Source organism: Plectropomus leopardus, chromosome 9 (assembly GCF_008729295.1).
Source record: "Plectropomus leopardus isolate mb chromosome 9, YSFRI_Pleo_2.0, whole genome shotgun sequence".
In the NCBI taxonomy this organism is placed as follows: Eukaryota; Metazoa; Chordata; class Actinopteri; order Perciformes; family Serranidae; genus Plectropomus; species Plectropomus leopardus.
Genome location: NC_056471.1, coordinates 5339816 through 5363508, shown reverse-complemented (window position 1 = coordinate 5363508; position 23693 = coordinate 5339816). Strand labels below are relative to the sequence as shown.

The 23693-nt window shown below is 39.3% G+C and overlaps 2 protein-coding genes across 2 annotated transcripts; one reads left to right on the top strand and one right to left on the bottom strand.

The window, feature by feature from the left end:
• Positions 1-275: 275 nt before the first annotated feature.
• syvn1 (synovial apoptosis inhibitor 1, synoviolin) lies at positions 276-14035 on the top strand. Its single transcript, XM_042493568.1, has 16 exons — positions 276-459; positions 3200-3351; positions 3997-4089; positions 4179-4331; positions 5691-5739; positions 6261-6364; positions 6772-6898; positions 7101-7200; positions 8450-8515; positions 8799-8915; positions 9149-9306; positions 10326-10472; positions 10613-10759; positions 12067-12250; positions 12510-12625; positions 13152-14035. Exons 2-16 carry the CDS (start codon positions 3220-3222, stop codon positions 13358-13360), a joined length of 1902 nt encoding a protein of 633 aa, XP_042349502.1. The 5' UTR covers positions 276-459; positions 3200-3219; the 3' UTR covers positions 13361-14035.
• A 1822-nt stretch (positions 14036-15857) lies between these two features.
• Positions 15858-23685, bottom strand: gpr137 (G protein-coupled receptor 137). Its single transcript, XM_042492859.1, has 8 exons — positions 23587-23685; positions 21419-21862; positions 20666-20715; positions 20332-20572; positions 19503-19652; positions 19210-19335; positions 18971-19089; positions 15858-16871 (listed from the first exon to the last, which is right to left on the bottom strand). The coding sequence occupies exons 2-8, from the start codon at positions 21803-21805 to the stop codon at positions 16775-16777; spliced, it is 1170 nt and encodes a 389-aa protein (XP_042348793.1). The 5' UTR covers positions 21806-21862; positions 23587-23685; the 3' UTR covers positions 15858-16774.
• Positions 23686-23693: the final 8 nt, after the last annotated feature.

The following is a 23693-nucleotide window of genomic DNA, read 5'->3' as shown; positions in this document are numbered from 1 at the left end:
CTGTGGTTCCCACAGAGGAACCAGCCTGACAACTTCCTATTGGTCCACGTTTGGTATTTACCGTAACTCTCCTAAAAGCTGCGTCATTAAATATTTACAAATACAACTCAGAAAATGCATGCCTGAATGTAAATGTGAATTAATTAATATCTAAGATACAGTCTCTCTCTATTGCTTTTCACACCAGGTAACTGACAGAAAACAGGCAGTGTGTCAGCGGTGTCTGAAAATTGTTCTTGCGTCAAATTGCCTCAGCAGCCGGAAGTGAGGTGGCTCCGAAGGAGCAAGCCAAAGATAAACACGTAGCCAGTCAAACAGGGGCGAGCATTATAAATATTATAGAGAGGCTGCCGTGAAAACGCCGAAATGGAGTAGCTGCTAAGAATAAAGACATTTTATCGGGCAAAGGGACATTCGTCAAATTAACCGAGGAGCAAGTCTTCCGCAGACATCGAGTCGGTGAGTCCCGCAGAGTCCTGACAGTTGGAACGTTACCTGCTAGCTAGCTAGCTAGCGTTAGCTAAAACAAGCTAACTAACCTAATTACCTGTGTGTGACAGTTAACCGGGGGTCTCTGGAGTAAAGTAACGCTGCTAATGTGAAGAGACAGCTTTTTGAAATGTATCTAACTAGATTATTAGCTTTCATAAGTTTGTATCCTTCTTGAATAGCTCTCGCAAGGTGGGTGGGAATTTTGAGACCTCATTTTATCATGGTAGCTTTAATGTTAGCGAGCTATTAGAGCTGCTTTTTCTCCAAGAAGGTGCATGTTGGTGTGTAGCTACTGTCAAACGGAAATAAGAGATGAGCTTGTTAATTATGTTGCATGCAATGTGAGAAATGTTGCACAGGAGGGAGTAATATTGGGAATGTATGCAATGCTAACCAAGTCAGCTTAGCATCTATGCAGGTGGATGTAAATTCAAGCAACCAGTAGTTTCAGTTTTAACGTTTTACTTGCATTGCTGTGTTGTCTGGGCTGTTAAAAGAGTACTAATGATATCCACCTAATACTTAAGCTGTGACCTGGAGATTTATGCTATATTAGTTTAGTTATTTTAACTAAAGTGACTACATAATATTGTATAAAGTTATATTTTTCCTTGATATCTTTTAACTCAAAGATCATAAAAATGTGTCAATCAGATTGCTAATTTAAAAGGATTATTTGACTGAAATTTTGGTTCTCAAACTCAACTCCTGTGTTCACCTGGCATATTCATATCCAAAGTTCGGCCCCATGGCCAGACCCATTGGCTCTTGGCTTTTTTAAAAAAAAAAAAATACTCTATGCTTAACACACTGTTGTATTTGTTAATCAAGATCACTTTGCATTTGCATTTATTTTCATTCACCTTACATTGGTAGGAGTATCATACAGTTTTTAGACATTCTCAGGGTAGGAACTATGTACGCAAAACTAATGAGTTGTCATAAACAGGCAGTAGAAAAGCTGAAATGGTCACCTAACACCAGTTATGTATGTATAATGTAGCAGACATGGCCGCAGCAAAGAAGCATTAAGTCGACAGAGAGGGCTGCCGATTTCAGGAGCGGTGGAACATTGTATACTTTTTCATTTATGAATTTTTTTCACCACTTCATGTCATGCCAAAAGCAGCCGGCCCCCAGCTTTTTTCACATTAGTTAATCTGGCCCTCGTTTACACCCCTGACCTAGGTTTTTTCCCCCCAGATTTTACCCAAACAACCCGTTAGGCCTTCTTTTAGTTAACTATGTGTAGTTAGCTCTTGGGAAAAAGTGTGGTCAATTAAAAAAAAAAAAACATCCTACGCCAATCACTAACAAACACCTTGTTTTGAACATTGTTTCAACTAGAGCCCACAATTTAAGTTTTGAAAAAAATACTTTGCATTAGTAATATTTCCACTTTGCACTCAAAATTACACCAGTGTTATCTGAGATATAGGACACAGTGGACTAAGCAGCATAGGTGTGGTCACTAGCCTAACAAAGTCATTTTTGAAAATGCCAAACTTTACTAGTGAGTTTCAGTCTCTCCATGTTTTCTCAGAATTCACTCATCAGCATCCAAAATCAAATTTTCTAATTAACAAAGATATGAAGAACTTTTCTATTGTCCCCACCTAAATTTCATTATTAGACCACTGGACCATATAGTTTATATCATATTGTGTGACTGGGTGATACAGAGATAATCAAATGTTATGATGTTTTTGACTAAATACCATTAATATCAAAATTGCATCATTACTGTAGGGTTGACTATTGTTGCTTTGACAAAATATTCACTGGGGGGGGGGGTATCTGTACAACTTAGTATCGTGATATTTTGTGTGGCAATGTTTTATCGATACACAGAAACTGTGAATGATTTTTTTAATACAACTTACTAATATTGTAATTGCAAATGAAACTTTTGGCAGCCTACTAAAACAATAAAATCATTGCTTTTTTTAGTCTGCTAGATACATTTTGCTGCAAGAAAAATTAAAAAGTGAAAAAAAAAAGTAAAACTTTTTCTTGGTAGATAAAACAGATGTTTACCAAGTGTTCCTTTGGGGACATAACTTACTAACTTACTTACAACATGTGAATCACAATAAATACACAATACACAGCATATTGCAAAACATTTAAAATAACAAAAATAATGTATTGTGACAAGTTTTGTGCTAATATTGTATCGTTTGATGTCTGGTGATTTTCACCCCAAATATTTACACAGTGACATCTTTGCTAAATAATCACCACTAGTGTGGATATAGTGTTAGAGCGCGAAGGCAAATAAAAAAAACCCTCAGTGAGACTGCACCCTAATGGCCCATATACCCTCTTATGTCATAATTATATCTAACACCCTGAAAGGTCAGGCTTGCTTGGGATGAGAGGCATTTATAAACCGAGAGAGAGGGTGCACATGACGGGCTGGAATGATTTTTAAAAGCTTTCTTTATTTATGGATGAGCACGTAGTTTGCAGAGCAGACTTCCAGTCTGTCAAAGCTTTGTGACCACACGTTTTACATATATACTTGCAGATAATTACAAAAATGTGATCCCATCTGTTTCAGTAAAATGCAGAGAAATAATCTGACCAAAATGATCCAGCGAAGTGCTACCTCTTTATTTGCATGCTGCTCCGCTCCATCAGTCAGTTTTCACTTCCACCAACCTTCTTCTTTTTTCTTTCTCCATTCATCTGTTTCCCACCACAGTATCTGTAGCTGAGTCCAAAATGGTGCGAGCAGCCTTGGTGACCGCCACCAGTCTGGCGCTGACTGGGGCTGTGGTGGCGCACGCTTACCTCCTCAAACACCAGTTCTACCCGACTGTGGTCTACCTCACCAAGAGCAGCCCCAGCATGGCGGTAAGCGCAAGGCTAAGTGAAGTCTGGTTGAAGTTGATTTAATATTTTACCCATAGTAATATCTCTAAATGTGATCGTCAAAGCAGGGTTCTCACGGATCCTTAAAAAGGATTACAGTTATCTGAAAATAAGGCCTTGATTGGTATTAAAATGCTTTAAAACATCTGTTGAAAGTCTTAAAAATGCTAAGATGCTTGGAAGCAGGAATTTTACAATATTTTTTTTTTATGATGTTGCATTTTAAAATCTCAAAAATAATTGGTAAGCTCTTTTTATATGTATAATTTGCCGAATGCCTCTTGCATCAAATCAGGACAGTTGAACCAACAGCACTCATTATTTTGTTTTCACAGCAGTGGAATGACAAATTGGGAAAAACACAATAGCCATTTCATGTTATATGTTCCAATATACATTTGGGTCAAATTGTCCCCAACTCTGAATTTATGTTGGTTCATTTATTTATAAAAAAAAAAAAAAGTTTTAGTCATTTTAAAGTTGGTCTTAAACTTTATGCTAAGAGGCATTAAAAGTCTAAAAAAGTCTTAAATTGAACTTGCCTTAAACTGTAGGAGCCCTGTCAAAGGCCATATCAGTATTGGTGACAAATCAGCTTTTGTGTTTCTGTTTGGTTTTGGCTTTCAGGTGTTGTACATTCAGGCCTTTGTGTTGGTGTTTCTGCTGGGAAAGTTCATGAGGAAGGTGTTCTTTGGACAGCTAAGGGCTGCAGAAATGGAGGTAGAGTTACTCATCAGAGCACACATTCAGTTTTAGATGTGATGGTCTAATAGTGTATCTAATCAGTCCTCTTTGTGTTGTGCATTCAGCATTTGATTGAGCGCTCCTGGTACGCTGTGACCGAGACGTGCCTGGCTTTCACTGTGTTCAGGGATGACTTCTCCCCTCGCTTCGTCGCCCTCTTCACACTGCTGCTCTTCCTTAAGTGCTTCCACTGGCTGGCCGAGGACCGGGTGGACTTTGTGAGTGATAAGAGAAACAACTTCCTGATCTTACACAGTACACAGTGTACTTAATCTACTGTTTCCGTATGCTGGACATTGTTAAAGGTAGAGAGGAAACATGGGACAGATGGGGTGTGGTATACCAGAAATAGACAAATTATGGTATTTGATATTATTCAACTTATAATTCAGTCAAACAATTTAGTGTTAAGGGCCCTTACTGTGTCATAATATAAGCATTGCTTGGATGGAGGTAGAGGTGGGCGAATGTACTCGAGGTATCGCAGCTTGTTTCACGCGAGATGTATAAAATGACTATATGGCGAACATTAAGTATGAATTGTTACATCGTTTTTATAAGCCACCAGCATTTTGGTTATCTCACTCACTTCTATGGCTCTCTGCCTCTCACAGACACATACAAAGAAGGGCTTTTGCAGAGCTCCAGACCATAACTATTTAGTCACATTTTGCGACCATGGAGCTCTACTGCAGTTTGCAAATACCAGAGCTGTTAGTTTGTTTACAGCTTACAATGAATTAATTATCAAAATGTTGCTGTGGTAACAGTCTAACTTAATGATGTAGTTAAGTGAAATACGATCAGACATAAACACAGAGTGTTTTATTCTGAAAAGTAACTGGATGTTTTAAGGTATATCGCTGTCTGATTTCCTGTCTATTCTGTGTTAAATTTGGCTAAATGTATCATGGAATTTATGCTAAGAGATCCGGCATCTGGCAAAAATAGGAGGCTTGCGTATCTGATCTGCAATTAACACATAGACTAGTGTGTGATCGTTTTGCTCCGTCTGCCGTGATGGAGCGGAGCCGGACCGCACACGGATCTGGTGGAAATTAGGCGTCAGCTTGCAGTTTGCTCGCAGGGAATGATCCTCATGACCGGAAGCTTCAAGTCCACAGCAAAAACATTGACACTTCCATCTTGACACGAGCCGGGTCCTTCAAAAAAAGCACCATGGCTTCCGCTCTGATTTATTTAATTCTAATACTTCTAAAAATTTAATTGTAAAAGTACTTCATCTGACTCTCTTATAACAGTATTTTGTTAAATGTAACTAGAAGAGCTTTGTATTCAACTTAATTATATGACAGTAGCTTCTTTATTTAACTGTATTATAAGTGCAGCTCATTCAGTAATTTTGCATTTAAGTGGTTAACATTAGTTTAAAGGGCATTTAAAATCATTGGAATTTTATTGTCAAGCCATATCTGTGCTCCTGTAACAGTGTTGCAATCACATTTACAAAGATGATTCAGAGTAACAATTGATGATTCAGTGATTGAACAGACATAAGTGACTGCATATCTTTTAAGTAACATCTATATAATATTCATTTCTGTGTTTTCTGTCAGATGGAACGGAGTCCAAACATATCCTGGATTTTTCATTTCAGAGTGTTATGTAAGTACACGCTATCACCACACCACGTCAGTATTCATTCTTCCACCCTGCTGTGGTGGCTTTTTTTTAATCTTTGACTCTGTCTCTATCTCCTTCTGCTGTGTTGACTCCACTTATGAAACAAGTCTTCAGGCTAAATAAAACTTTATGCAAACCATTGCTGTTTGACCTCAAGGCCAGGTGCAGCCTGGCACCAGACGACTAGAATATTCGACATTGACAGACTGTAACACCATTTGCAAAACACAACCACAAAATCAATTCATTCATCTTGTCAGACATCATTAGTTGAGGTGTAAGTCCTGCCCATATCCACTTTCATTTCCAGAATCAGGCCTGGTAGCTTATAAAGTTTTAAAATATTTTGTCCATCAGTTACATGTCTCAATACTGAATAAACTTGTTATTTTTTTGGGCAAAAAACAATTTTATTGTTTCCTGTATGTCTTTTAGCTTCTGCATGTAGGTACTGCAAGCCCTCTAAGAAATATTTTTCAATGTTTTTTTTTTATTTCCTGCAGCTCTCATGGGACTGCTGGCTGTCCTGGACTTCCTGTTTGTCAACCATGCCTGTCACAGCATCATTACCCGAGGAGCTTCAGTCCAGCTTGTGTTTGGATTTGAGGTATGTCATGCTTCAGTTGAAGCTAAATCTCTGTTTTAAACCTTAAAAGGGCCTTTTAACCTAACTTTTGTAATTTAAAGGGACATTTCACCTCAAAGTCAAAACTACACATTTTCCTCTTTTCTGTGGTATAAATATCACCAACACACCCTTGTGAACTGTTGATTTACAATAAAAATAAAATGGAATAAAATACCCCCAAATCTTATTTTTAAAGATATATTTTAAAAGCCATGCATTGCTTCACGATAACCTCTTACTATAGACTTCAATAGTTTTTTTTGTCTCCACATGGTTGCAACAGATAACACTTAACTCTAATATATATACTACAATATATATTTACTACAAGCAGTAAAGGACACAAATGTTCTCAGTAGGATATGTCCCCTCTGTGTGCCCCTCAGTACGCCATCCTGCTGACCATGGTCCTGACCACCTTCATTAAGTATCTTCTGCACACTATTGACCTGCAGAGTGAGAATCCCTGGGACAACAAGGCCGTCTATATGCTCTACACTGAGCTCTTCACAGGTACTGTGTTCAGCCTGAGTTCAAAATAAGATGCTGGAATATTTGTTTTTTTCTGTGCGGTCTTGTTTTTTAGGCAGTTGGGCTTTTCACTCTGTGTCCTTTTAGCCCCGGGTTAAGAATGCAGTGTAGCTGGTTTGTGTGTACAATTCAAGACAAAGCGGCTGCCATTATACTCAAATACAGGCTGTTGTATTGATTCCAGGTTTTATCAAAGTGCTCCTCTACATCGCCTTCATGACCATCATGATCAAGGTCCACACCTTCCCTCTGTTTGCCATCCGGCCCATGTATCTGGCTATGAGGTGAGCAGCTGTGTGATGGTCAGATGCTTTGTTATGTTTGTTACTTTCACTTTTTTGACTTATAACAACCAGAGGTAGAATTCTCAAATTTATGAATCCTAAGAAGGGTCAAAAGAGAAGTCACGGTCTTGTGTAACACGTGCAGTGAAAGCTGGTCTGAAGTTGCTGAAATGCTCAATAGCTGGTGTATTATCATAGAGGGAAAAAGCAGGGAAATAGTTACATTACTCTCTCGTGGATAACCTTTTATGTGATGTAACATAACAGAAAATGTATTTTCTGCAGTGAGTTGGTGTAATGTAACTGTAATTTACGTTGATATGTGACAACGTTTAGATTACCATCATGCATGATCCTCCATTTTTCTCCCCTTGAATCGTCTCTTACTTCATGTATGCCAGTGAGCTAAAATTATATTTGGAAAGAGTTCAATCTGATATGCTAAAAAAAAAAAAAGCATGGCAAGTTTGGTGAGGAAAAAAGTGAAAAGTAATATTGGTCCTTAAAAAGTCATGGAAAAGTTTTGAAGTTTTGTTGATGAAAATGTGTGGGAACTCTGTAAAAGACAAAACAAATGCTTTCTGTCTGCAAATGCTCTGCTGTATATCGGCCACTATCAGTTTGAGTGTACCTAAAAGTTCTGTCAAGCCGAGCACACCCGAGGAGGCTAAAAATAGCGCATCCAAAGAGCACCTGTGCGGACACCACCCCTTTATGTCTAGCACTGTCTGCTTTCAATTTCCAACATCACAGCTAGTTACACTGCACATGTGTCACACCTAATATCTCCCACTGGGTCAAAGGTCGTGTCCCAGCCTCTTTTAAACAGCCTTGGTGGATCCTAATAATGAAGGAATGGCCCACCTTACCTTGTCTTACTCTGGTTCTTACCCTAACATTAGCCAGTCCTTCTCCTCTCTCCCTAACTTAACCAATTAAACCAAAGAATACAATCGTAGGTGGAGTATCGCAGGTCATTCATCCGCTGTCCAAGGTTTCATTAATTTGCCTCCCAGACATCTAAATATTGTCCCATCTAAAGTCCCTTAAGCTTGTCCAAACCACAGACCTTATTTCAGCCCTCTAACCAAAAACACATTCAAAAAACCCACTGAGTATGAGACGAGGGGACAGAAGGTCCTGAAATGCTAACGGATTTCCGGGTTCTAGGACTCATTACTGGGTTTCTCTATTGAATTAATATTTAAGGCATGTTTTGAGTTTGGTATCGTTTTCCTTTTTCCCTCAGGCAGTTCAAGAAAGCTGTAACAGATGCTATCATGTCTCGGAGAGCCATCCGCAATATGAACACACTGTGAGTTATGTTCAGCCTTTCCTGATTGTGCCGTATTGTGTTTGTGAAAATCATTTTTTCCCAGAGCATTTTTGTTATTGATTTATATGTTAGTTTGATGGCTAAGTGATATGTTATTCATCAGGACAGTTCAGTGATGCTGGTATTCTTTAATTGGGGATATTTACAAGCAGCGGATTTATGTAGGAATGTTGTACACGCTTGAATACAAGCTAAGCTAACAAGGTATTTGGCCAAATTCTTTTTTTAACCGATTTCTCTTCTAATGTTTGCCTACTTGCAGGTACCCTGATGCTACTCCTGAAGATCTGCAGGCCTCTGACAACGTCTGTATCATCTGTCGAGAGGAAATGGTCACCGGAGCAAAGAAACTACCTTGTAATCACATTTTCCACTCCAGGTAAGTCCTGTGGTCATCGCTCTGACTCAGCAGGGAGGATTCTAGTCTGCAAACAGACAAAACAGTGTATATGGAATATAATCCGCATCGGCAGTAACTGATGGCACACACAGTTCCTGTATTTAAATAATAAACAGGACTTCAAACAAGAAACCCTGCAGTGTGTATACATGTTGCTATGTGTTTGTTCTTACAGTACTTCTAATGTTGTTGCTGTGCTTTCCTCCCCACAGCTGCTTGCGCTCCTGGTTCCAGAGGCAGCAGACCTGCCCAACCTGTCGCATGGACGTACTGCGTGCTTCTAATAACAATCAGACTCCAGCCCCGGCTCAGGCCCCGCCTCCTGCTCCTGCAGCCCCCGCCAACGCCCCCGCAGCCCCACCTGCCAACGGTAGGAGTCAAAAACAGTACACATGAACACAACCTCTGTATTCCTGCTTCTGTCAGCACCTCATGACCCCGAGCTACGCCCAGATTTTTTGGCAGAGCAGACAGAGCCCATGTCATGTGGGTGCCCTCAGCTGTAAAAACTATACAAGAGAAAACCAGAGCAGCAAAACGCCTCTGAAACAACTTGTGCAACACTGAACATTCCAACGCCTGAGAGAACATTTACCTGTTCCACAGACATGGTGTTCCTGGCATATCTACTCTACATTCTACATTTGCATTCATGGGTTTAAAGCCGCTATACGTGGAATTCTTGGTGACCTTAACAAAACCAAGTGTTTGTTTGAGGAAAAATGAGACAGGCCTTGTAAAAATAATCCAGTCATAGGCTGAGAGTCCATGTAGCATTTTAATTTTCTGGCGTGAAAGTGCTGGCAGCGCACTGGGGCCAGTGTTGAGCTCATGACTCAAAAAATGTGATTTATTATTCCTTACAGGTTACACTTCTGAAAAATATTGTTACTATACTTATTACTCGTGTCAACAGTAGTTCGTTACACAACTCATTATATTACTTTTCAGTCACACACCACAAAATGTGTAAAATTCCTCAAAATTTGGACTTCACAGGTGCACCTGTGTTTAAGGGTAGACTGATACTGGTTTTTCAGGGCCGATACTGATATCGATTATTAGTAGTTAATGAGACTGATAACCAATGTTTGGAACCGATATGCATTTGCAATAACATGAAAATCTTTCTGTCAATATTTAGGAGTATATCTATCGGACACTTAGCCTTGATGTCTGGCATTTTTAGATTCCACCTTTAGTGGCTTTAAGTTTTGAGAAACTAGTCCAAAAATCTTGGCTCAATATGTTTTTCACTTTTCTTGTTGAATTAGCAAGAAATATCACCGGTGACTCTGCAGAGTGTATGAATTGTGTTTTTAAATATCCTTTGCTAAATAGATATTTCCAGCATTAGTAAGCACCTCTTTTGTTCCATTTCCTTTCCAGTGGCTCCAGGCATGTTACCTGGCTTTCCTCCTGGTGTCTTCCCCTTCTGGGGCCCTTTCCCTGCAGTGCCTCCTCCTGCTGCGGCAGCTGCAGCTCCTGGTGCTGCCGATGCTCCTCAGAGCAGCACCGAGGCTGCACAGGCAGCAGGTAAGGATAACTACTGCCCACCTGACCTGCAAAAATCAGCCACTCAGCAAAATAGAAAAAAAAGAAAATCAAAAACCAAAGTATCTTTGACAGTTGGTTCAGTTTGACCTTTACCCAAAATGTAATGCTTGTTTCATCAGGTTCCAGCCAGCCGACTTCGTCGACTGCAGATGCTGCTGCAGGTGCTGCTGCTCCAGGATCAGCACTCCCAGGCTTCCCCTTCTCCTTCCCCCCTCCTCCCTTCCCCACTGCACCATGGCTGCCCATGCCACCACCTCCGCCCTTTGGTAAGAGCAAACACTCTGTTCTGTCTGCATGCGCTCAGTGGCTTGATACCAGGGCTCATACAAGGTGCTTCATCCTGTGAAACCTGCACCAACTTCACTTTTACTGTTTTGCGCTTGGACACCTGTCACACAAGTATTTAAACACTTGAGCCCAAAGCAAATCGGTCTCTTTTTTTTTTTTTTTTAATGGGTCGAAAAGGCAACTTGCATATTACGGAGAAATGTCCCACAATTTGCAAAAAAATATTAATTTGGAAAAGTAATTTTTTTAAAGCTAGTGAAAAATCTCTAAAACTTTTACTTTTTACCAATTTCTTGCTCATTTTGGGGTTGTTTATTTCACATTGCCTTCTTACCAGTTTAAAAAAAAGAAATCAAGTCAGTTTGCCCAGGTTTCAAAATGTTAAGGTGCCTAAAGGAATAATAAATTATTTTGTGAAATGAATTACATGGTGACTGCCAGGAATGGGGATAATGTTAAAGGACAGTAACCAGCCAGCCAGCAACAACAGAGAGAACGTGAGGATCTTTTAAAAATGTCTTTAAAATATTTTTAACAAGGAAGTCAAGAACAGCCAGCTTGTAATTATTTTCTAGTTCCGTATGAGTTTCATTAGATCAGTTCAGGGGGCTGTCTTGCTATGCTCTGCCCCATGTTTATTTTCTTGCTTTTTTGTCTTTTGCCAACCACATGCCTGAATGTTAATAATAAGTTATTTCAGGATCTTGTGGGACGTGTTCACTCTGTTTAGGAATTTGCACAATGGTCTTGCAATAGGTGCTTTTGGAGAGAACAATTTCATCATTGAAAATCAAAATGAGTGCTTGAAAAAGTACTTGAGTGCTTGAATCTGACTTGCCCCTGTCTGTACGAACCCTTTGATTAAGATGACTGTTTAGTTGGTCCTCTATGAGAACAGGAAAAAAAGGAAATGCGCAATTTTAGATTTGTGTGTGAGTCATGTATTTGATAATATCATCTTACTTCTCTGTTCAGCCTTTGTTTAAGGAAGTGCTGTTTACCATAGCAACATACTTTCTGGTCATACTATGTGAAAGTTCCAGGAACATGTACAACTTTTTTTTTTTTGTTTGTCAAAATGCAACAGATCTGTTGGATTGACAATCTGAACAATAGCGAATAAAACCAGTGGAGCTTAAAATTTTGCTAACCTGTTACTTAAATATTCCTCAAATGTATGGTCATTATTTGCTGAGTTAGCTAGGGGCCCCATCGGTGGTTTTGTAGCCATGTTGACGTTGTTTTACCTGGACTGGTCTGTGTTAATGCCTCTCCTCCCCTCCAGTGTCATCGATGCCTCCTCCTCCTCCGTCTCTGTCGCGGCTCTCAGAGGAGGAGCTGAGGGAACTGGAGGCGGAGGGCCGGCGGGGCCTGGAGGCCAGGCTCCAGTGTCTCCAGAACATCCACACCCTGCTGGACGCTGCCATGCTCAACATCCACCACTACCTCAGCACCGTCGCCACACTCACGTAACTGAGTCTTCTTTAACTTAAATTGCATATTTCCTAATTTGGACAAATGAGGCTTGAATTGGTCTTTTAATGCAGTTAGCCTTCTGATGCTGTGGCAGTATTTCCTAATAAGATGAGTGAGTGGTTTTACTAAAGTGAGATATACAATCGGGATTTACCAGTTTAAAAAGATAGAAACAGGAAAGCTTGTAGATGACCTAAAATGAAATTTCCAGTTGAATGCATCTTTTTTGCTCTGCTGCTGTGTTCTCCACAGTCCTCCTCGGGCTGAAGGCGGTTCTGGAGCAGCCAGCGAGACAAACAGCACAGCTTCACCTCCTACAGCTGGCAGCAGCACGGACAGTCCCAGCCAGGAGAGGGATTCCTCCAGCTGTAAGTAAACTGACAGTTCACATTCATTATGGAGACAGTCAGTTAAAGGCTAACTTCGGTATTTGAACGAAAAGCTGTTGGTGACCTTCAACCGCTCCACTATCAAGAGTGTCTTCAGATACTGCCTGACACTTTTTGCCGACACTAGCTATCAAACAAGAGCCAGAGACTGTTGTATGAAGTTACTATAAGCTTTAAATTCACCACCTCTAAGCAGAAGGTCTCTTCTCTCTCCTCCTCTGTGCTACTGCCTGCAAGTCTGCGCCTCCCTGTATCAAAGACTAGCCTGAAAGTCAAGAGCACTCACTCTGCAGCAAAATCTGGGGACCAAAACATCTCCAGAAGCGTACTGCACAGAAAAAAACAGCTGCTTGACTTGGAGAAATCGTAGTCGACTGTCTCAGACTGATGATTCAAATCTACGACTTTCGAGGGGCAGCCTTAGCAAATAGAGTCCAGGATGGAAAATACTTAAGTTATCCTTTAAATACATTTTTTTAAAAATCTATTTTTCTTCTGAATGCAGCTGAGCAGGTTAACGGAGCGACAGTGTCCACTCAGCCAGCTGACTCTACTTCTGCAGCCTCGGACACGGAAAGAAAAGAAGAGTCGGACGAAGGAGCGGCGGGGGTTGGGGAGGAGGACGGAGAGCCCAACGCTGCTGAGCTGAGGCGCCGCCGCCTCCGTAAGCTTGAGACATCGTCCCCATCATCTCCACCCCCTCCGGACAACTGATCCACGCACTCTGACTCGGACGTATTGCTCCAGACCAACAGAAACTCTGAGTTTATTGGTCGTCGCTTCGGTTCTTCATCGCCTCTCTTCTGTCGTGGCTCTCGCCTTCCACAGGCTCAGGTTTCAAACTGTGTCGAGTTGGACTCAGGCTACTTGGAGACGCGATGATCGGTTACCGCTTATCTGGACTGTTTCAGAAAGCAATAGCACGACTTCTTTTTGTTTGTTTTCACCACTCTTTACTCCCCCAGAATGACTACTGCAATAAGAACACTGCAGGTGTTTAGCGTCAGTTTAATCAGACGATGAGGAATATCAGTTATTTGGTCGATGTGAGCGAGACAGTGTTTGGATTTGTGTTTGGTAGTTTTGCTGTCGGTGAGGTCTTTGCCTGCACTTTGATTTTTGGTTTAATTCAGCTTTCTTTCGTACTAAGGTGGTCCTGTTCACCACATCAACATGTTACATACAGCACCTGGATCAGCGTCAGCATCCAGTCAGTTCAAATCAAGGGAGATCAACTGCTCTGGCTTTCTTTTTCTTGAACCTTCATCTTTCTTGTGTTGCCACTGCAGGCGTTTGTAACATACTGATTTATTTGAATGTGTACATACTGTATAAAGAGTTTTAATAGGATGATCTGTACATAATGCAGAATAAACTGTTTGACTGAAATGGCAGTGGCACAACATGTATATATTGGTGAGTATGTTTCCCAAACCAATGCAGCGAAGATGGAACATGTTCAGCTCGTAGACTGTGAGCACTTCTCTACAAGCTTTCTCTGTCAGAGTTTTAACGTTGAATTAAAGATTGGGCTGTAAAATTAAAATTCATTATCATGCGCTATGTACAAACCTTAAACGTTGGTTTTGTAAGCTAAAAAGATTTTGGTTAAAATTATGATCTCTTGCCAGAAATACAACACAAGAATCCCACACACATTCTCAAATTATCACGTTGGGTTGTATGAGTTTGAAGCAGACGGGAGAATCGGCAGGGAAGCTAAGGAGTGTTCTGCTGTGGACAGGGGCAGCAACAAAACTTATTTTAGCCACCTAAAAACAACCATATTAGTTTAAGTGTATGCTATATGAGACTCCATTGACAAATAACAGTCATTTTACCTTTGCAGAACACAGGCATTAGTGGTATACCACTGACTGGGTGACTTTGTTGAATCTGAACAAACCTTTTAAATTCCTAAGTAACACAATAACGTTAACGAACTAATCAAAGCAGTGGTAGGCCAGCAGCTCCCATGTTCTGTGAGATAAAATTACTGCGGTAAAGCAATGAAAATCTTTAAATATAGCATACACTTAAACCAGACTTCCCACAGTCATGAAAGTCCTGGAAAAGTTATGAAATTTGAGAATCTGTTTTCCAGGCCTGGATTCAGTTTAGGATTCACGGTGGAAAAGTTTTGAATATACAGTGTTCTGACTGTCGTTAAAAATATGTCCATTAAAGATACCAAAACATGTCTGTCTGAGGTTCTGCAAAATATCTTCCTTGTGGAACTGATTGACATACTCGTATGTGCTGTTCTGGTCTATGGACATGTGCAGCTAGTTAGCAACGGGAATGTCATGTGAGCGACTAAAGTTAGCAATACGCAAATGCCAGTGAAGTGTGTGTTTAACAAAGTAAAGTTAAATAGACCTACCCATTGTAAAATACTATATTCGTGGAAATAGGGTAAAATATGGTGAAGTTCTAAAATTCTTTGGGAACCTCGTTAAACTGACGTAAACTCTTTTAGGTGGATAAAATTTATTCTGCTTTTGCCTCCGTTTATAGTACTAAATTGCTTAGCTGCCATGGTGTTCAAGGAAACTATGAAATATATAACATCCTTGGTGGCAGTACTCCTTCCTGCTTCTCCAAACTAGTGCGTCCTACTAATACCTCACATAACCCCACTTCAAAAATCAGAACTATCCCTTTAAATAATGTAACGATGCTTTAACTTACAGATGTGTACTTCGGGTATTTTCAAGGAACTTTAATGGACAGATGTGTTTTGGTGCAAATCATAGGGAAGACTGGAAATACCTCGAAAGAAAGGTTCTCTTCAACCTCGAGCACATTTTCACACAGTATTCATTCAGTATTGGAAACGTACTATTTGTTAAATAGTTTTCTTTTACACATTTTATAATATTTTTTCATTATTTTAAGCTGCTCATGTGCACCAGGCAAACTATTTTCCTTATAACTAGTACCAAAATACATTTCCTGGAAACTCCCTTTGAAATTTCAAGGACATTTTGCTGAAATCATGGGACTGTTACATAAACTGGCATAAGAGTCCAAAATAAAAAGTAGACCTGATGTCCACCATTGGGTAAAACACTTAAAAATAAAAAACACTGTGGCATGCCTTGGCAAACTTTGGCACTAATTAGCTATACAGCTTGTAGTAAATGAGCTAAAACGTCATACAAGTGTAGAAACAGCATACATTTTCTGCTTAGCAACAGGCTGAACATGATCATTTTGAATTTTTTTATTGGTTTGTTGTTTACACAGTAAATATCAATCATGTGGTGAGTCACAAGTGAGTGACTCGCTATGAGGAAGTCTCATCCCTGTAAAGACATGAAGGAGAATGACATTTGATTTTTTTTAAGCTACGATTAAAGGTACAACAGTAAATATAAAAAAAAGTTAAACTTCCATGAAATACAATCATACTGGAAGGAAACGAGAATCAAAACCAACTTTTTTAAGTTAAACAGTATGAAACAAACCACAACACTGGCCTTAAAGGGAACTTACAAAAGAACAATCGAGAGATGTAAAAACACCTGCAGTAATGTACAGTTCAGAAAGAGATTTGGAATCATTTATTAAAAGTGTCAAAATACATTACAGGTTGTAAAAAAACAGAACACCAAATGCCAAAAGAGACAGATGATCATTTGTATTTGAGTCAGTTTCCTGTACATTTGGAACAATGTAGGAGAAAAATGACTTCCCAAAACTAGTAGGTCAGTGGTTTTTACCAAAGGAGCTTATGTACTAAATCATGTGCATGGATTTAATAAGGAATGCTGATAAAGCTAAATGTGCAATTATTTTAGGAATTATAAAAGTTCAACAACACGACATGACTTATTTAAAATAAGCTAACATTTCGACTAAATCTCACCTGATCCCTGAGCACCATGTGTCAGGCTTCTCCCACCCGATTTGTTCCCTTTGAGCCACGAATAAAAGTTCAATATACTCTCTGTCAAAAACTACAAGGTGCATTTTCACTGTTTGCTGGTGAATTCCTGAGGTTTTCAGTGCAAAGGGGCTTTTTGCAGAGGACGCGACTGCTGGCTGGTAGGTGTGTGTCGTCTGTCCTTGAGATGAATGTCATCGAGGACACGGCGACCCCGATTAAGTGCTGAGCAGTCAGGGTCAGTTCTGGGGGGTGGAGTAGAACGAGTGGTGCTGGTGGCTCTGGTCTGGAGGGTTGCTGGCAAACAGGAGAGGAGCGCTCTCGGAGCCGTACCAGCTGAGACAGAGGGAGGAGAAGCACACATCACAACACACGCCTCATCTGATTCAAACAAATCACTTCAGCCATCTGTTCGAGATTTATTAAACCTGAGACCTGAGATGTGATTTAAAGCTTGCTTAACTTGTCCTGCAGACACCCTGAAGGAGTTTTTTTTCATCATTATTCTGCAAACTCTTTTCTCTATTAATCTACTAACATGTCGTCTCTATGTTGGAAAATGGTTAAAAAAAAAAAAATGTTTTCCAGAGTTTCCCTGAGGCGAGAGTAATTCTGGAAATGTTTCATTTTGTCCTAACCACCATTTCAAAACCCAAATATACTGATTTATGATGATAACAAATTAGAATCTGCAGCAATTCTTTGATAATTCAGACAGCAGGTAGACAATCTGCGACAATTTTGATCATCACATTTCAGACATTTTATTAAGCGAAAATGCCCCCAAAATTTGTTAGATTCAAACTTTTCAATTTGGAATATTTTTTGCTTTATTAAACTTTTCTAAAAACCAGCTTCAATCATTAAATACAAAAAGTTGATAAATAACTGTCTGTTGTGTGATGTCATGAGAGGTAGAGGGGAGATGCATTCCCTCCCTCTGGCTGCAGCAAGGACTACAAACCCTCATGACATCCAGTATAAGACTACAAGACCCACAATAAGCCAGCTGGCAGGCAGATTTCTGTCCAGCTGAAACTAATCAGCTGAGTCAGTGCATGCATAGGAGAGAGCAATGACTGAGACAGACAGAGAAGAACAGAATATTTATTTAAGTTACTCAGAAGACAGTGAACTGGAGTTTTTATTTACATCCCTTTTTTTTTATTTAGCTTCTGTCTAAAAGAAATATGTTGATCTTTTAAAAAAGACTGAATACACTGAGTTTAAATTGGAAAGCAACGTTTGATTGTCTTCATTTCCTGCACCAACACCTCCAAAGCTCCACAGTGTTCCTGCAGCTTAAGGCAAGTTAGATTTAAGACTTTTTTAATGCCACTCAGAATGAAGTTTAAGACTAATTTTAGAATAACCAAAACTGAGGACGGATAATTTTGTTTTGCCCAAATGTTAATCGTAAGATTTTTTTTTCCTAGTGAAAAAGTTTAAAGTATCTAAATCAAATGTTTAAAAAAAAAAAAAAACCCAACCCGTTTTAGAATGGAACACATGCAGCATAATGCACTTATCATATTACTATAATTACAATTACCAACAGAAGTGGGAAATATGCTTTTCTAGCTGGTTTTGGTGAGTTTGAGTTTCCGCTCTGCATGTGTGATTCCACTGCTTGGATTCCCATCATTTTTTAAGTTACTTGACAAAAAGTATATGTTACCAGTTATTAAGAGATTTTACAACGCTACTGCAGGAAAAAAAACAAACTAATACTGTCCATGTCTGAGCACAGTCAAAAAATTAATTTAAGTCATTTTAATACCAATTAAGGCCTTATTTTTAGATCAATTAATTAAATGCCTTTTAAGACTTTTTAAGCTGTTAAAAACCTGAGCAGATTTATTTAATTTCTTTCAAAAACATGGTAAGAAAGCAACGAGCGATGAAAGAAGAAATGACCCAAACATTCGCAAGAAAATAGTAAAAATTAGGAGAAAATTACCTGAAAATTGGTAATAAAAACAAAGTTTAAAAAAAACCTCAAACTCTCAAATTAAAGAAAGAAGGTAAAAACAAAACAAAGCAATGACCTGAAAAAAAGTGCCAAAAAATTATAATAATTCTGTAACATAATTTCAAATACTTTACAATAGTTACAAATATATTTTTTCTTAGCTTTTAAAAATTCACTTTCTAAATCCACTAATTTCCTGTATTCATGGAAAATTTCTTAGCAGGTTGCTCATTGCCTTTTCTCTCCATGTTTTGAAAGAAATTGTGTCATTTTGCTCAGGGTTCAAAGGTTAATATACTTGTTAAAGGCGTCTGAAAGCAGCAGAAGAAAAATTCCAGGTTTCAAAGGGTGAAGGATCTGCAGGAACCCTGGCTCCAGGAGAGACGCTCCCAAACTCTCAAGACATCACAGCTGACTGATTAACTGACAAATCATTTCGGCTCTACCTCTGTGAGGACAGTACCTTGAGTGTGGGCGTGAGCTGCGAGCCCAGGGAACGGGTGCGTCCTCATCGCTGCCTTGAGGGTCATCAAAGAAATATGGACGAGGTAACACCCTGTTGTTAACGGCCATGCTGCTGGACTGTAAAATAAAAAAATAAAAAAAACAGGCTGAAATGACTGCCACTGCTTCAGCAACACCGATCCTGTGTCATGTTTTATTTCTTTATTTAGCTGACTGTTCATCCGACGAGGTGATTACCTCCTGAGCGGGCCGTCGAACTCTGAAGATGAGGATGAGCAGACTGGTTGGGAGCAGCTCCCATATGAAGAGGATGGCACCAAACGCCAGGTAGCCCCTGTCGCCCAGCTCACTACGCAGGTCAGCCTACAAATACACACACAGCGTTATCTACTTTTTCTGTGTTTTTTTAACTAACCATGGCTACCAACCACTTTATGACCTTTCTGAGATATGAAATATTGACAACTATTACTGCCATGTGGAGCCATGCACAAACTAAGAGTGCCTCCACTCCAGTATTAGGTGATCACCTGGTCGGAGACGTTGTACCAGTCGAAGTTGAATGACTCCACTCGGTGGCTCTGAGACAGAATGAGCACCGTCAGGTTGTAGCAGGCTCGACTGGCAAACAGCAGGATCACCGCTGCGCCCAGCGTGGCTGTACGGCACACTGTGGTTCCCTGAGCGGCAGAAAAACACACCGTCAGAACTACAGAGGAGGGATTATTACAAAACACATGCAGCAGAACACACATCCTGACTGTTAAGCTCCTAACATGCAACTCCATGGGCATTTTTGGACCAGCTGAATGAGCAACTTAACAAGAAATGACTCAAAATTTTGCAAAAAAAAAAAGAGAAAAAATGTAATGAGTAAAAGTAAATTACCTGAAAATTAGCAAGAAAAAAAAAAGTCAAACAAAAATAAAAAAGACCTGGAAAAAGGGCACTAAAAATAAGAAAATACATCCATTTTGTAAAATTATTTTAAATGTAGAATTAGAATAATCAGAAATATATTTTTCTGGACATTTTCACACTTTTTACAAATAATTTTCTTTTCTTTATCTCTTTTTACAAACAGATTTTCAGGTCCTTTACTTGGCACCTCTTACCAGTTTCTTGCTCATGCCTTTTTTAAGGTTTTAAAAGTAATCAAACCGATCTGCTTAGTGTCCAAAGGTTTGTTTGTGAGAGGCATTTGAATGAACCACGCAAAAACTGATGTCAATCCAGGTTTTAAAGAGCTAATGTGCAAAATTGGTGTAGTGCCCTTTTAATTCAAGTTGTTTTTTTCCACATTTTACTCAGAAATGAACTGCATAAACCCGTCACTTCTGGGAGCGATTCTTGGCACACCTTGCTCATCAGGTAGGGGCTGGTGGAGCGGGAGTGTTTGGTCAGGAGCAACAGCAAGGCGGCCAATAACACTGCATCCAGGATGAAGAGCATGTCGTTGACCAGAACCCGAACCAGAACCAGACCCCAGGTCCTCTCCCCTGACCCGCCGCCGGCTCCTCTGTCGCCGAGAGCCGCACAAACCACATTGACGCAGAGGAAGATTAAGCTCAGTGCGCCGTACATGCAACGTGACAGCCACCTGAGGAGGACATGGAGTGACGAAATAGCTTGATGCAGAATTATTATTATTTATTTATTTATTTTTATTTTTTTACAGTAGAGTGAAACTTACACTCTTTTGTCCACATCTGTGCTGTAATTCTCTCTGACTTTGAGTAACACCTGTGGAATGAGAGACAAGCAGCAGAGTAAACACAAAACACATGGAAAGACAGCAATGAGCAACCAAAGAAGTGACACAAAATTGGCAAGAAATTTGTAAAAAGATCAAGAAAATTACCTGAAAAATAGTGAAATAAATTAAGAAGGAGAAAAAATAATAAAAATAATAATAAAATAATAAAAAATAATCAGCTATAAATAGTTTTTTCAGCTTTAAATAGTTTTTTTTAAATGGTTTTTCCATAGCCTTTTTCTCTTTTCCCTAGAAATTTTCTCAGGGCTTTTAATTCTTAATTTTTTTCTTCTAAGTCTACTAATTTTTCGCAATTTATAAATAATTTCGTAAAGTTGCTCATTCCATTTTTTTTCCCCAAAGTTTTTAAAAGGACATCGGGTTCAAAGGTTTTAAATATATGTGAAAGCCGTCTGAAAGCAGCACAAGAAGAGTGACGTCGCTCCAGGTTTCAAAGGATTTAAAGCTGTTTGGCAGAAGGCTGATAGGAATTCCCCTGCACAAACATGATATTAAAACCTTTAAACTTTCACGTATTTAATAATGCTTTTTATTATCTTTTTGGCTGCATCAAACCAATTATTTCTTTTTACAATTTGTTTGTGACTTTCTCTCAGTCTTTCCCTCCACATTACAGCTGGTGTAACCAAGTTTCAAGAAAATAAGCCCAGTCCGTGTCCCGAGTCTTACCTGAGTGAAATACAGGTTAATAAGGCTGAGAGTGAAGAACTGCAGACACACGGGGAAGCAGTACAGCAGCCAGTAGACGGCTACAGGTAGTTGGTTGGCCTCCAGAGCGTTGCAGAAGTAAAAGGAAAACAGGGTGGTGCGGAGGGCAGCCCAGAACAGGCAGAGGAACAGAAAGACGCTCTGGTAGCTCCATCTCTTGTGTCTGTAGAGGAAGAGAAGCCAGAGCTGGACGTACACCACCAGGAACAGTCCGCCGTACAGGGCCGTGTAGAGGACGGTGAAGCCGAGCTGGACCGATGGGGCGACGGCCGGACGCAGGGAGATGGGGACCGGGACAGGCAGGGCGGTGGAGTTGGGAGAAGGGGCAGCTGTGACTAGGGCTTCCATTGGAGAACTGACAGGACAAACTAACTGTCCAGCATCCTCTCAGTTACCATGGGAGACCTGAAACAAAAGCATAAGTGGTCAGCAGGTCATGAGCAGGACGCTGAGTAAAGGATGGACAACAGGGAGGAACAATGTGTACCCTGGTAATACTTATATGTTTGGATAATAACATGACACACACTATGAGATCATATACTTTTGTGGCAAATGTTTTGGTTATTTTTGCATCACTAGAATACAGTATCTTAATTTATTTTTCTGAATTAGCGAAATAACATAAATTCTTATTTGGTTATTTTAAATGTTATGTCATGATATCTATTGGCATCATTATTGAAGATATATGGAAGCCGAGTATGGCTGTGCATGCAATTATTTTTTTTTCAATGCCGCTCTCTCAAGATCACAAGGTAATTATTTTGTTATCTCTGGAAAACAACGTAGCCAACCCATTATCATGAGAAAACAAAAGGTTGTTGAATTTAATAATTTGACTTGACTTGTAATCTTGAGATTGCAATAAAAGAAATTTTAGGAAGCATGGTTTATCTGATATTCCAAGAAATATATTTATGAAAAAACAAGAGGGGCCATGTTTCCCATTATTATTTTTTTCTTATTGATGTTATGTCAAAATTAGAGTTGTTTCTTTATCTTGAGATAACAAAATAAAAGTACCTTTTGTTTCTTCGTGATAGCGAGTTGGTTATCTTATTACATCAAGATGATAAAGCCCCAGATAACCAAATAATTAAAAATTCTGATCTTGAAAAATATATGGAAAAACAGTCTTCTTGGCTTCCCTTAAGTTTCTAGCAAGATACCAACAGATAAAATGTATCACTTTCTTTTTTGGGAACATCAATTGAGTAACTATTAACACTTCAAATAACCAAATAGGAATCTCTGTTATTTAGTTAATAAAGTAGTGCCAATCCCACTTTCCATAAAAATCATGTAAACCTAATAGAATCATTTGTCCTCATTTCCCACTCCCACTGGACAAAATGTTTTGTCTTAAAATATTCTGAAATTCCAGAATTCCAATATTAATACATGTATCATAGTATCGGGTTTATATATTTGGAATATCCTATATGAAAGATGTCTAGCTGCTATTCTTTACACAGGATTGGTGGTAAAGAGAAGTCAAAACAGTTACTTTCATTTTCAGTTGCACTGCATAACTTTGTATTCCAGAACAAATTCAAGCAGAAATATGATTTTTATAATTGTTTACTAATAATGCCAATGTAAAGACAATGTCAATGTAATTTTATCATTACCATGTCACATATATTTCATAAATACTTGTCCCAGCTGTGTCAATCTTTGCATTGATTTAAACTACAGACAGTGACCTAATTACAAAACATGTCGCATTATGGTGGCTGGCTGTCCCTCCACTTACAGTAGAGGATACAATAACATTAACGTAACAATACAACAATAAGTAAGAGACATTTTCGACAATAACACCAACGTTTAAACATAAGTAATGTAATATTTAAGGGACTATTTGATGTCATTAAATTGTACATGTTTATATGTGCTCTGGCTATTTTTCAGTGACCTTTGAAACCCAGCAACCCCGCTAACATTTGCTACCGAAAAATCTTTATTTCGGTTTTAGGAACTTTGAACAGCGACTAAGCTAACTGAAGCTAACTTTGTTAACTACAGTGAATGTCAACTGTCTGAAGTTGTCGCAAAGTTTGCGTTCTTACAAAAACCCATCAAATGTATAAACTGTCAGTAAACATTTTACAATAACAACAGACCTTATTTTAAGTGGACACCAGGCTCCGATACGCAGCAGCCGCTGACTGTAATCCCTTGTTTCCGTGTTGTGTGATTACGTCACACTTCATAGGCGGTGCCACTGTTT

Bases quoted from the DNA above. Each gene is read 5' to 3' on its own strand.
- gpr137 (XM_042492859.1), bottom strand. From the start codon at position 21,805: ATGGAAGCCCTAGTCACAGCTGCCCCTTCTCCCAACTCCACCGCCCTG. The intron at 20,716-21,418 runs GTAAGACTCGGG...CTCATTCCACAG, and splicing joins TTAACCTGTATTTCACTCAG to GTGTTACTCAAAGTCAGAGA. The intron at 19,090-19,209 runs GTAATCACCTCG...TTTATTTTACAG, and splicing joins TTCGACGGCCCGCTCAGGAG to TCCAGCAGCATGGCCGTTAA.
- syvn1 (XM_042493568.1), top strand. From the start codon at position 3,220: ATGGTGCGAGCAGCCTTGGTGACCGCCACCAGTCTGGCGCTGACTGGG. The intron at 7,201-8,449 runs GTGAGCAGCTGT...TTTTTCCCTCAG, and splicing joins CCCATGTATCTGGCTATGAG to GCAGTTCAAGAAAGCTGTAA. The intron at 10,760-12,066 runs GTAAGAGCAAAC...CCTCCCCTCCAG, and splicing joins GCCACCACCTCCGCCCTTTG to TGTCATCGATGCCTCCTCCT.